This window comes from Schistocerca gregaria, chromosome 5 (genome assembly GCF_023897955.1).
Source record: "Schistocerca gregaria isolate iqSchGreg1 chromosome 5, iqSchGreg1.2, whole genome shotgun sequence".
NCBI classification, from domain to species: Eukaryota; Metazoa; Arthropoda; class Insecta; order Orthoptera; family Acrididae; genus Schistocerca; species Schistocerca gregaria.
Window position 1 is genome coordinate 51,114,011 of NC_064924.1, and position 13,601 is coordinate 51,127,611.

At 43.8% G+C, this 13,601-nt stretch overlaps 1 protein-coding gene across 2 annotated transcripts in view; it reads left to right on the forward strand.

The window, feature by feature from the left end:
* Positions 1 to 13,601, forward strand: part of LOC126272785 (DNA-dependent metalloprotease dvc-1-like) — a 63,547-nt gene that overhangs the window by 30,566 nt on the left and 19,380 nt on the right. For both annotated transcript variants that reach the window (XM_049975932.1, XM_049975933.1), the window contains exons 3-4: positions 477 to 585; positions 12,739 to 13,081. In XM_049975932.1, coding sequence (XP_049831889.1) covers positions 477 to 585; positions 12,739 to 13,081 — 452 coding nt within the window. The remainder of the gene's footprint in view (positions 1 to 476; positions 586 to 12,738; positions 13,082 to 13,601) is intronic.

Consider the following 13,601-nt stretch of genomic DNA (forward strand, 5'->3'; position numbering starts at 1 on the left):
TTCATTAGTGCCAGTGAGATGACGTCAGTTATTTGAAGTTCTTTCCGGGGACAACCAACCCCCTTCTATAGTGATTTTTAAGCTTTTCTTCTATTTTTAGTTTCTCCAATTTTTTGAGTTTCGTTTCCATTTCTGCCTTTTTCTAAGTCACAGACTGTGCGCTAATGACCGTAGCAGTTTTGCGCCCTAAAACCATAACAAAAACCTGCTCTCGATGGCGTGATTTTCGTGCCGTTACTTCGTTGTTCAGGCACGAAAACTGTCAGCACTGGCAATAAAAGTTCAACGTTGTTGAAATGTTACATCATGATACTATATAAGTGTCAGAGGTCATTATTAGAGACAAGGTAAGGTATATGTATACACACATCGCCATTTGGTTCTAGCCATTCAGTATTCCTAAATGGTGGCAGTAAGATGTCGACACTTACTGCAAGTCTTCATAACGTGTAGCTCATATGCATTATCTGCCTTAGGAATGTCGGTGTTTGCACGTACGAGGGAGAGGATGGACTGTGCACTATCAGACTAAGTGAACCTCTGCTGAAACTGCGCCCGAGGAAGGACCTAGTGGAAACACTTCTGGTAAGTACATTATGTGCTATTCTATTAAAATGACACATATGTTAGAAACGGTTGCAGCGTTAACAATACATTTGTCTCTCTCACCTCTTCTGAACTCACCTTAATCCTTGCCTCATGTCCCTGGGTCCACATTCATTGGCAGTTATACACTCCTGGAAATTAAAATAAGAACACCGTGAATTCATTGTCCCAGGAAGAGGAAACTTTACTGACACATTCCTGGGGTCAGATACATCACATGATCACACTGACAGAACCACAGGCACATAGACACAGGCAACAGAGCATGCACAATGTCGGCACTAGTACAGTGTATATCCACCTTTCGCAGCAATGCAGGCTGCTATTCTCCCATGGAGACGATCGTAGAGATGCTGGATGTAGTCCTGTGGAACGGCTTGCCATGCCATTTCCACCTGGCGCCTCAGTTGGACCAGCGTTCGTGCTGGACATGCAGACCGCGTGAGACGACGCTTCATCCAGTCCCAAACATGCTCAATGGGGGACAGATCCGGAGATCTTGCTGGCCACGGTAGTTGACTTAAACCTTTAGAGCACGTTGGGTGGCACGGGATACATGCGGACGTACATTGTCCTGTTGGAAGAGCAAGTTCCCTTGCCGGTCTAGGAATGGTAGAACGATGGGTTCGATGACGGTTTGGATGTACCGTGCACTACTGTGTCCCCTCGACGATCACCAGAGGTGTACGGCCAGTGTAGGAGATCGCTCCCCACACCATGATGCCGGGTGTTGGCCCTGTGTGCCTCGGTCGTATGCAGTCCTGATTGTGGCGCTCACCTGAACGGCGCCAAACACGCATACGACCATCATTGGCACCAAGGCAGAAGCGACTCTCATCGCTGAAGACGACACGTCTCCATTCGTCCCTCCAATCACGCCTGTCGCGACACCACTGGAGGCGGGCTGCACGATGTTGGGGCGTGAGCGGAAGACGGCCTAAGGGTGTGCGGGACCGTAGCCCAGCTTCATGGAGACGGTTGCGAACGGTCCTCACCGATACCCCAGGAGCAACAGTGTCCCTAATTTGCTGGGAAGTGGCGGTGCGGTCCCCTACGGCACTGCGTAGGATGCTACGGTCTTGGCGTGCATCCGTGCGTCCCTGCGGTCCGGTCCCAGGTCGACGGGCACGTGCACCTTCCGCCGACCGCTGGCGACAACATCGATGTACTGTGGAGACCTCACGCCCCACGTGTTAAGCAATTCGACGGTACGTCCAACCCGGCCTCCCGCATGCCCACTATACGCCCTCGTTCAAAGTCCGTCAACTGCCCATACGGTTCACGTCCACGCTGTCGCGGCATGCTACCAGTGTTAAAGACTGCGATGGAGCTCCGTATGCCACGGCAAACTGGCTGACACTGACGGCGGAGGTGCACAAATGCTGCGCAGCTAGCGCCATTCGACGGCCAACACCGCGGTTCCTGGTGTGTCCGCTGTGCCGTGCGTGTGATCATTGCTTGTACAGCCCTCTCGCAGTGTCCGGAGCAAGTATGGTGGGTATGACACACCGGTGTCAATGTGTTCTTTTTTCCATTTCCAGGAGTGTATTTATGGTGAACAGTAGCTGTAAGTGCTCTTGCAGATGATACGATCTCTTAATTCAGGTAAGTTGCTGAAGCTGGTTTTGGTGGTGGGTTCCTACATGTGGCTACAATCACTGGTTCACCGTTGTCTGACAGGCTTCCTTTTGATTCAGAGCTATGGACATGTTACCCAGCCCCTAGACTGTATGTGCTATAATACGTAGCGTATAGGGACGCTATTCAGAGGCTGCGGAATAATGTTGAGCCGTCGGTGGGTAGAATTGACAATATCTTTCGCAGTCCCTCGCATGCCAAAGTCTGGCTAGTTTTGTATTCCGTGTTGTATTGAAAAAGACACGAAGAGCGTTGTCATTAGTGCACCGAAATGTATTTATCATTGCCGGCAATGTGAGATGTTAGGACAGATAAGCACAAAAACAGAAATGTTAGAAGTGGATCCTATGATTGGCACAGAAAACGCAGGGAACTGTACTGTACAGCCGAAGGAAGACATCTGAAATAAATTTAATTAATGCAACGTTATAAATCGATGTACACGTAGTTGTTCTTTGTTTCGAATACAGTCTCTTAGCGCAATGACTTTTCCTAGACACGATTTCGTAACTGTCTCAAATACTACGATGTTAAACTGGATTTGTAAATGGCAAGTCTTCAGAAGAACTGCCAGTAGCTGGGGGTTAATGACTCGGTAGTTTTGTCCCTTTACACCGCAAACCAATAGCAAGTTGCTCAAGCGTAGTAGATAACCGCTGACTTGGTGGAATTTCGTCTCCCATTCCATTTTGCTTTGTCTTTTGGTCTTGGGATATGGACGTCCGCACAAATTTCTCAAGGTTGGGTGGGCCAACAATGGGTAAAATTGCCATTTCTGAGAAGTTACTTTAGAGATACAGTATGCCAAAAGAATAAAACTTTATTATATCCCCTCAGTATTTGTTAGAGTACGTTGATACTTAAAACCTACAAAGAAACAAGAATAATGCAGAACTAGCGAAAGTCAAAGAACTGTCTCGTTGCGATAAGCTATGTAGTGGTACATTACGCTAAAAGAAAGGTTTGGATACGTATCAGATGTTAAAAGATACACCTAACAGGTTTTGAGAATTGCTTTCTATTTTCAACCTCAGTTCTCTTTAACTGTTTTTCTTAAGTCTTCGACGCTTCATTCTTTCGTCCACTTTTCTTCTTCTTGCAACGAAGTTCAGCAATTATCATTGCACCAGCATTTTTATCGCATAACTTTCCGAAGTGCAATATCGTTGATCAGTCAGGGCAGAATTTTAATAATATTGCTAAAACATTTACAAAACTTTTGACCGTTAAGGAGCGCTGCACACAAGGAAAACTTGGGAAGATGTGTTTCCTAAACAGCGTGACTACTTAGAGGCGAATATTGCAGCATCCTTTTATAACGAGTTTTTTACTATTAGGATGTATCTTCAACTTTTCGCCCAATAACTACTTAATAAGTAGGCCTGCGTTATAGTGCGAATACAGTAAACAGAACTACAAAAAGGGTTACGTACAGGTCTTAAGCAATAAGTTACAATGTTATTAATTTATGAATTTTCAGTTGCAGAGTATGTATTATGTCTGGAACTAAGGTTCGAGATACACGCACATGGGATTACGCAGACTACAAATCCTTCAGCCCGTGTTCACACCAGCTCTCATTTGCTCTAGCGGGAATACAGGTAAAGCTGCGAGCAGGGATTGCGTAGACGGGGACGCTACGTTGGCGTACGACGAGTTAGGAACCTGAGTCGGTCAGGGTGCATGTCCTAATAGCCGATGCAGTCCCATCGAAGCGGAGCATCCGGAGTTCGGGTCGTACGCTGGCACGAATTTTCATTTCGTATCATGAATTTGTGTCACAATGCAGCTGCAGTCGGAAAAAATTCCCTGAATAGGGTTAATTTTTGATAGCGTCAATCTTGTCCGCTATATTTTGCCAACTTCTGCTTCCCTTGAGTGGTGGTGGTGGTGGTGGTGGTGGTGGTGGTGGTGGTGGTGGTGGTGGTGGTGGTGGTGGTGGTGGTGGTGGTGGTGGTGGTCCGGAAAAAGAATAGGCCTCCGGAATGTTCTGCCAGTCGTAAAAGGCGACAAAAAGAACAAACCACTAATAGGGCTAAACCCTCTTTTAGTGTGATCAGTTGGTTCAGGACAGAACTAATGAAGCCCCGGACAAGCACTGTCATGGTCGGGGACGACGCTTGAACCCTATGCCCGTCCACAATGGTAACGACACTGCTAGCTACACGGAAAATTATTTAAATCCAGATAGAGGTGTTTTGCAGGATATGCTTCCTGCAGCCACTCTAGAAGGAAAACACAGACAGAGGATGAGATGCTCAGATGAAGTTAATCGACACCTCATGTTCTGATATTACCAAGGAACAAACGTAGGAACCAACGCAACTGGATACAGATCACAAGTGTACACAACATTTATTACCAGATACCCAGAATTAAATTTTTTAACAGAACGACTAGCTGTTGAGTTCCGTCTAATAATAAAAAATAACAGGATATCCCAGTCGGAATTAGAAAATATCAAACAAGTACAACAAATACGGGAACAAAATAATATGCAATCAGAAGAAGAAGAACAAAATACAGTAATCGACTCAAACATCCCAGAGCAAACAAACAAAGAACAACACACGTCAATTAAACAATCATAGGAAAACGAAATCTTAAGACAGCCACCAGAGCAAGCACAAATAGAACATGAAGAGACACACATGTTAGATATAGAAGAAAAATTTCAGCTGACATATATAGAATAGAAAGACACAAATACAGACAATAGACCATTCTTGCATAGACCACCAAATAACCCACAAGTCGAAACAACTACTACTATCAACACATACACAACAAAATAAATGAAAATAAAACTATGGAAGAGTTAAAACTACTGGTTTATATAGCACTCACTACACTAAATATACGCACTAGGCAGAGATCAGAACCAACCAACACACAGAAGAAACCCATAAAACCAGCATGGAAACATAGGCTACAAATCAGAATAGAAAAACTCAGAAATGATATCGGACAGCTAACACAATTTATAAGCAATGAAATATCAGACAAAAAAACGAATAAGGTTAGGTAAAATCTCACAACAAGAAACGATAGAGCAATTATATAAAAAGAAGCAAAAATTACAAGCATTGGCCAAACGACTTAGAAGATACAAAAAGAGTGAAAATAGGATGAAACAAAACCAAACATTCAACACAAACCAAAAGAAATTTTACCAGACAATAGATAACACACACATTGAAATAGACAATCTACAAAACAAAAGACATGGAACACTTCTGGAGCAACATATGGTCAAACCCGGTACAACATAACAGGCATGCACAGTGGATACGAGCAGAAACACACATACAAGATAATACAAATGCCTGAAGTGATAACTTTGCAACATGAAGTCACCTAAGCAATTAATTCTACTCACGATTGGAAATCCCCTGGAAAAGATAAAATAGCAACTAAAGTAGTTCACCTCAACACATTCACATCTAACTAAATTAACACTTACATTGCAGGCCATACACATTCCCTGATACACTTACACATGGAATAGCTTATCTGAAACATAAAGATCAAGCAGACACATCAAACTCAGCTAAATATCGTCCCATAACATACCTACCAACAATATACAAAATATTAACTCCAGTTAATACACACAAGTTGACACATACAACACAGAAGAAAATTATAAATCAAGAACAAAAGGCTGCTGCAAAGAAGGAAGAGTATGTAAAGAGCAACTGATAATAAATGCAGAGGTGACACATCAAGCTAAAACTAAACAAAGGTCGCTACACTACGCATACATTGATTACCAAAAAGCTTTTGATAGTGTACCCCACTCATGGTTACTACAAATATTGGAAATACACAAAGTATATCCTAAACTGATACAGTTACTAAACATAGTAATGAAAAATTGGAAAACCACACTTAAATACAAATAAATTCAAATAATATCACATCACAGCCAATACAGATTAAGCGTGGAATATACCAAGGAGACTCATTAAGTCCTTTCTGGTTCTGCCTTGCTCTGAACCCACTATCCAACATGCTAAATAATACAAATTATGGATACAATAATACTGGAACATACCCACACAAAATCACACATTTGCTATACATGGATGATCTAAAACTACTGGCAGCAACAAATCAACAACTCAATCAATTACCAAAGATAACAGAAGTATTCATCAATGATATAAGTATGAGTTTTGCAACAGATAAATGTAAGAAAAATAGCATAGTCAAGGGAAAACACAAAAAACAAGAAGAGTACATATTGGGTAGCCACAGCAGCTGCATAGACACGATGGAAAAACAGATACCTATAAATATCTAGGATACAGACAAAAATTAGGAATAGATAATAGAAATATTAAAGAACAACTCAAAGAAAAACATAGACAAAGAGTAACAAAAATACTGAAAACAGAATTGACAGCAATTGATATCTACCATAAAATCCACTGCTCTGTTTACCCTTGATTCAGTGTTTTCCCTGATGACCGTTGATCCACGGTTCATTCTTGCACTCCAGAAGTGCATTGTACCGTCTTTGTGGCTGGTGTAACGACGCTACAGTGAATGTTTTTTCCAGCTCATAATAGTGTGATGGCGTACAAAGCAGTTCGCGTGGCCTTCAAACTACAGGAAAAATAAAGCAGTTCCCATCCAGCATTGGATGCTGCGGCTCCTCCACTTCCACTTCCTCTTTCGGAACAGTGGGTAGACGCCACTGTATTCCTGATACACGGTGCAGATGATCCTGCATATAAGGAGGGTAAAAGAAGGGACATGCAAAATTACAAACATGTTTTACATTTTTTGCTACAGAAGTCTGAAACTTGTTCACAGTTGAGATATAACAATTTCCCAGAGAATGAAAAGCTTATGTCTCTGAATCAGCACCGTTTCAGACAGCATCGCTCGTGCGAAACCCCACTGCAAACTATTAACCCTTTTGTGAGCCGTGGGAAACATGCTTCCCACTACAATGAACTCGCTCCTAGTCCCGTGGGATTCACAGTTCCCACCTCTGTACGGTGCTACCACCTAGCGAGCAGGATAGAGTACTACTGCCAGTCGGAAGTTCCCGTCGTTTTTTTCTGTACCTTCACGCAGAGGCATTGTATAGCTGAGCGCTGCTCTGTAGAGGAGCCTTTCAGTGCTGTTTGCGTGACATTTGGTCATTTTTTTCCCCTCAAAGCTATAGTATAAGGTAAATTCTTTTGATTTACCCAAATTTATGAAGGAAAACGTAAAACTGGATCGAGGAGAGTTCCAGTTTGAAACAAAAGGAGCCATTTGTGCAGTAAAATGGATGGATAACTGTCAAGTCACTTTCCTGTCCTCAATTCATGACCAATGAGAAACAGCCACAATGAAAAGGAAAAAAAAGATGGTACTAGTACAGAGATTTCTTGTGCTGAAGTTGTGGCACAGTACAACAAAATAATGGGTGGTGTCCATAAGTTTGATCAATTACGAGAAAGGTATGCTATTGGCAGACGTTCTGTAAAATGGTGGCACAGAATATTTTATTTCTGGTGGACGTTGCTGCAGTGAACAGTTTTATCCTGTGGAAAATAAGTAAAAGAGAAAGTGGACACTATGATCAGCTCACATGTAGGATCCATCAAGCCAGACAATTGATCGCTGGCTTATCCCAAAAAAGGTGTGGACAAAAACCTGTCTTTCTGGCAAAAAGGGGTAAAGTACCTGAAGATTTTCGTCATGTGGCTGTAGGGAAGCATCAACCCATTTTAGGAGAAACCTACTGGACGTGCCGTCATTGTAGTACCGAAGCTGCGGAAAAGAGCACACGCTGTGTTTGTACATATTGTCAAATACTACTTTAGATAGACCCATGCTTCACAAAATTTCATGGCAAGTAACTGTGAACAATTATTGTAACAAGAGAAGCAAATTTATAAAATAAATGACATATATTGAAAAAGTTGATTTGTCATTTAACTCAAAGGAAGAGCAGTGGGAAGAATACTTCCCACCTTGTTGTGTGACCTCACTTTCACAGTTGAGGCAAATTTTATATTCTGTATGATAAATATACCTATCTGTTAACTACTATCTGCTCTCCATTCATTAAAAAACCTGCTCAATTTTGCCCACGAAAGGGCTGACGAAGGTACGAGCATATGGAACGGGTTCCCAAATATTATTCGAAGACTTCTTAAGACAACCAGTATGTTGTCCTCGACGTAGATTGTTCATCAGAGACAAGGATATCGTCAGGAGTGCCCTAGGGAAGCGCCATAGGACCAGCGCTGTTTTCTGAATACGTGATCTATCTGGCGTCAGGTTGGGCAGCAATCACCGCTTGTTTGCTGATGATGCCGTGTTCTACGGTAGTGTCGAACGTGATTACTGGATGAAATGATGACTTAGAAAAATTCCTAGTTGGTGTGCTGGACAGCAGCTAGCTGTAAATACAAATAAAATGCGGATGAGTACGAAAAAGAAACATGTAGTGTTCGGATCCAGCATTAGTAGTGTCCTGCATTGACTGTCAAGTCGTTTAAATACACGGACGTTAAGTTGGAAAGCGATGTGAAATAGAATGAACATGCGAGGATAGTAGTAAGAAAGGTGAATGGCCGACTTAGGTTTATTGGGAGAATTCTAAGAGTGTGTAGTGCATCTATAAAAGCGATTGCATATTCGTAATTTACGGACTGCAGCACGTACTTCTTTCTTTAGAAAACTACCTCCAAAATTCAGATGTATCTTATACTTCAAATTAGTATAAAAATGTCCAATCTTGGATTTAAAATTCCCGCCAGTCGTAAAAATGCCCATATATTCGATACCGCGCGCCATTTTGAACCTTTCGTTAGTAGCTAGTTTCCTAATGGAAAAAAATGGTATTGCCGGCCGGGGTGGCCGTGCGGTTCTGGGCGCTACAGTCTGGGACCGCGAGACCGCTACGGCCGCAGGTTCGAATCCTGCCTCGGGCATGGATGTGTGTGATGTCTTTAGGTTAGTTAGGTTTAAGTAGTTCTAAGTTCTAGGGAACTGATGACCTTAGAAGTTACGTCCCCTAGTGCTCAGAGCCATTTGACCCATTTTAAATGGTATTCATATGATGCCGGTTATAAATTGAAAGTAACGGCATATGCAGAACATGGAAACAGAGCAGCTGAGCTGTATTTCGGTCTTCCAGCAACGGGAAAAACCCGTTCGCGACTGGCGGAGTGGAAATGAAAAACTGTAAAAAAATTAGGAAAAGTAAATATGCAAACGAAGAACTGAATGCAAACTGGCCGAAACTAGACTGAGGCATTGAAATGAATCCAAGGACACCGTCAAAAGGGCAATGGAATTAATACAAAATTGATTTAAATACACGATCGTAAGCTAGCGCTATAGTGGAATTTGATTTCAAGGGTAGAGTTGGTTGGTACAACATGTTTATGAAGGGTAATGACTTAGCATGCGAACCAAAATATCAGAAAGAAACAAAGTTCACATGACAATTTTCAGGGATATTATAGGTCACTTCGGTTTTATAAACTAAGAAGTTTTTAGGCAACTGACCCTAAATAATAAGTGAGGTCATCCACAGGAGTGCTAAAAGGAATCCGTTAACCTTCGGTTACACTATAAATCAGCCAAATCCAAAGGCCGTAAATTAAACTAAATACTTAGGAATTAAAATTACGAACAACTTAAATCGGAAGGAACACACCGAAAGTGTTGTGGGGAAGGCTAACCAGAGACTGCTTTTTTTTATTGGCAGGACACTTCGAAAATATAACAGATCTACTAATGAGGCTGCCTACACTACGTTTGTCCGTCCTTTTAGAATACAGCTGTGCGGCATGGGAGAATTACCAGATAGGATTGACGGTGTACACCGAAAAAGTTCAGAGAAAGGCAGCACGTGATGTATTATTGTGAAATAGGGGGAGATTCTCAGTGAATACAGGATTTGAGGTGGACATAATTAAAACAAAGAAATTCCAATCACCAACTTTCTCCTCCGCATGCGAAAATATTTTGTTGACACCGACCTACATAGGGAGAAAAGATCCCCATGATAAAATAAAGAAAATCAGACCTCGTACAGAAAGATATAGGTGTTCGTTCTTTCCGCGCACTATGCGAGATTGGAATAATAGATAATTGTGGAGGTGGTTCGATAAACCCTCTGCCAGGCACTTAAATGTGATTTGCAGAGTATCCATATTGATGTAGTCTGGCTTTGCAGGCTAATAATAAAAATACTGGAAATGTTATTTTAAAAAATGCTTAAATATTCAGGTGCATCTTAGTAAAATACGGTGCTGCGACATATTTTGTGCACTGGCATTGTTCGGGATCAGTACTGGGTCCGATTAAAAGAAGACATCAAAGCAGTCCAGAGGCATGATGCTAGATTTATTACCAGTAGGATCAAACAACATGCGACTGTTATGATGTTTCGGAAACTAAAATTGGAATCCCTGGAAGGAAGGCGACTTTCTTTTCGTGGAACAGTGTTGAGAAAATTTAAAGAACAGGCATTCGAAGCTGATATCAGAACGAGTCTACTGCCGCAGACATAAAATTCGCATGAGGACCACAAAGGTAAGGTGCGAGAAATTGGTGCTCATACGGAGATATAAACACAGTGGTTTTCCCCTTGGTTGGATCTAAAAGTGGTAGAGGAAAGGAAAGAACGGAAGGTGTTCAGGGTAGCCTCCGCCACGCACCGTGTGGCGGCTTGGGGAGTATGTTGTAGACGTAGAACGTAAATCTAATTTATCACAGTTGGCAGACTGCGACAGGCGGGCGGTCCTGGTGTACTGGCGTCAGACTGCAGTCCTTTCCTGTTCACTGCGTTGGGAGCGCTTGCGAGGTGCCGGGGCTAGCACTGTACTTGACACTTGATTCTTCTCGAATGCTATAGCCCCCCCCCCCCCCCTTTTCTAACTCCTTTCGCTGTTGCACATGGATTAAGAAGAAACGCGAACTGACTGTAATCGACCCTGCAAGTGGAGTAGAAAAGTTTGGCACCTGCAATAATTTAATTGGATAGAAATTAAGGAAAGTTTCATTAACATAGTGAGAAATGAAAGGGTTGCTCTACCGATTAACAGAATGAAAGTTCCGCCCAAAATAACAATTTGATTTATTATGACTAAACTCAAAATAATAAACAAAACACGCGAAACATTCACAATACATAAAACTGGATACTCAAAGGCTGTGAGGGTGAAGTTGTCCATAAACTATGTGACATTTTTGACCAAGTGGTATGTGGAGCCAATTCCTTGCGACTCAAATGTTAAGAGAAACATCCAGCCAATCCGACATCAATTACTGCTACAGTAGTGATAACTCACACAATGAACACCCAAGACAGAACAAAGTTAGAAAAGACGAACAGGCGCGCTCTGTTTATCACCTAGCAAAATCGCCCGCTTTGCCGGTGCTGCGGACGTGCATTACCAAGCTGCCTTCTTAACTGCAAGGACACGATTTGGCATACCAGAGGCGATGGCTGGTTGCTTCGACGTCTCGTCGTGGTGATGGTAATGCTAATGTCGTGAGTATAGCGCGAAACAAATTCTGCTAGTCTGGTTGTTCAAGACTGAAGACTTCCTAGCGTCACAAATTGCCTCTGAAGGAGCCGGAGGAGGCCCGCCATACAATCACTGACAGTTCAGTGATTGATTTTAACAAGCGAAGTCATACAGTAGCTCCGATACAGTCAACTTTAGCGAAAAGTGCCCAAGACAGACAACATTGCCCACTTGTACACAGAACGCTCAATTGCCAACTGTACTCGGAAAGTTACGTAGAAGTCGAAACTTCGGCAACTTCGTCAAATAGTTACAATCAAATAAAAGTATATTAGACAGCCAACAGAAGGCAGGCTGTCCAGATTCCACTCTATTGCCGAAGCACTACCTTTCCACCAATGGAGATTCTTGGCGCCAATTTCTGCATCGATTTGGCTACGTCACGGGGCTATGCCCTGAGCAAGCCAATCACAGTTAAGATTTTGCAGAAATCGCGGGAATTTGCCCGCCAAGACTGCCTGGGAACACAAGTCATTCCCACGCCTCGCTGGTAGCCCGGCAGAAGCGGTTTTCACTAAGTTTCTGCAAGTAATGGAATCTCTAACCCACCCGCTCCGTCAGCCCCTGTGGGCGTGTCACCGCTGCTCTTATGACAATGTCGGCGTCTGGAAAGCATCCACTCGACTTCCTCACATCTGTCGGCTTAACCCTTTCAAGCTCAGCACAACTCGCCTGTCACCGGACCACCCAGGTGACGAGAGACGCTGTGTGGCAAGTCCGTGTGTGAAGGAATACCAACTTTTCACCGCATGCAATCAGAGAGGAAAGTCGAATAATCAGGTTAAGATATAAATATGAGAGGGAGTCGTGCCACCTGTCATGCAGTTTGTCGAGGCCTGCTCTGAGCCAAATGAGTTTACCTGCCTCCCATTAGAGAGGGAGCACGTTAGCAGAGGAGACTGGGGACTCTTAGAGTACACTGTGCGCTTGTGCCGTGTTGCAGCACGAGATGATCCACGCGTACCTGTTCGTCCGCAACAAGGACCGCGACCGCAGCGAGCACGGGCCGGAGTTCCACAAGTACATGCGGCGCATCAACCGCGAGGCGGGCACGTCCATCACGGTGTTCCACGAGTTCGACGACGAGGTGGAGTTCTACCGGCAGCACTGGTACCGCTGCGACGGGCCCTGCCTGCAGTGGCGGCCCTGCTTCGGCACCGTCAAGCGCTACAGCCGCTGCCCGCCCGGTCCCAGGGACTCCTGGTGGCGCCGCCACCAGCAGCTCTGCGGCGGCACCTTCCGCAAGATCCACGGCCCTGAGGGCTACGTCAAGCCTACAAAGGAAGGTGCGGAAACGCTCTTGTCAGTGTGACCTGGCGCTCTGCCTGGAGAATGCCACTGTGCTCTTAAAACTGGTTTAGTTTCGCCAGCATACCACTGTGGGCCGGCAGTAGTGGCCGAACTGTTCTAGGCGCCACAGTCTGGAACCACGCGACCGTTACGGTCGCAGGTTCGAATCCTGCCACGGGCATGGATGTGTGATGTCCTTAGGTTAGTTAGGTTTAAGTAGTTCTAAGTTCTAGGGTTACTGATGACCTCAGCAGTTAAGTCCCATAATGTTCAGAGCCAATTTTCATCACTGTGGACCTCGGAAAGGCATGAGATGGACTTCGGGGCTCTCATACAGAGATAGTAGAGTCTGAAACTATAGGTTCCTAACTGCTGGCTTGCCGAATAGAGATTCGACTGGCAGAACATGGGTGTGAGCGAGGGTTTTCTAGCTACGTGTGCTGTAGCAGTACAAATTCCTCTGTGTGTAATTATACCTGTGCGTATTCAGTGTTTGGAGGAATGCAACAAATGGCA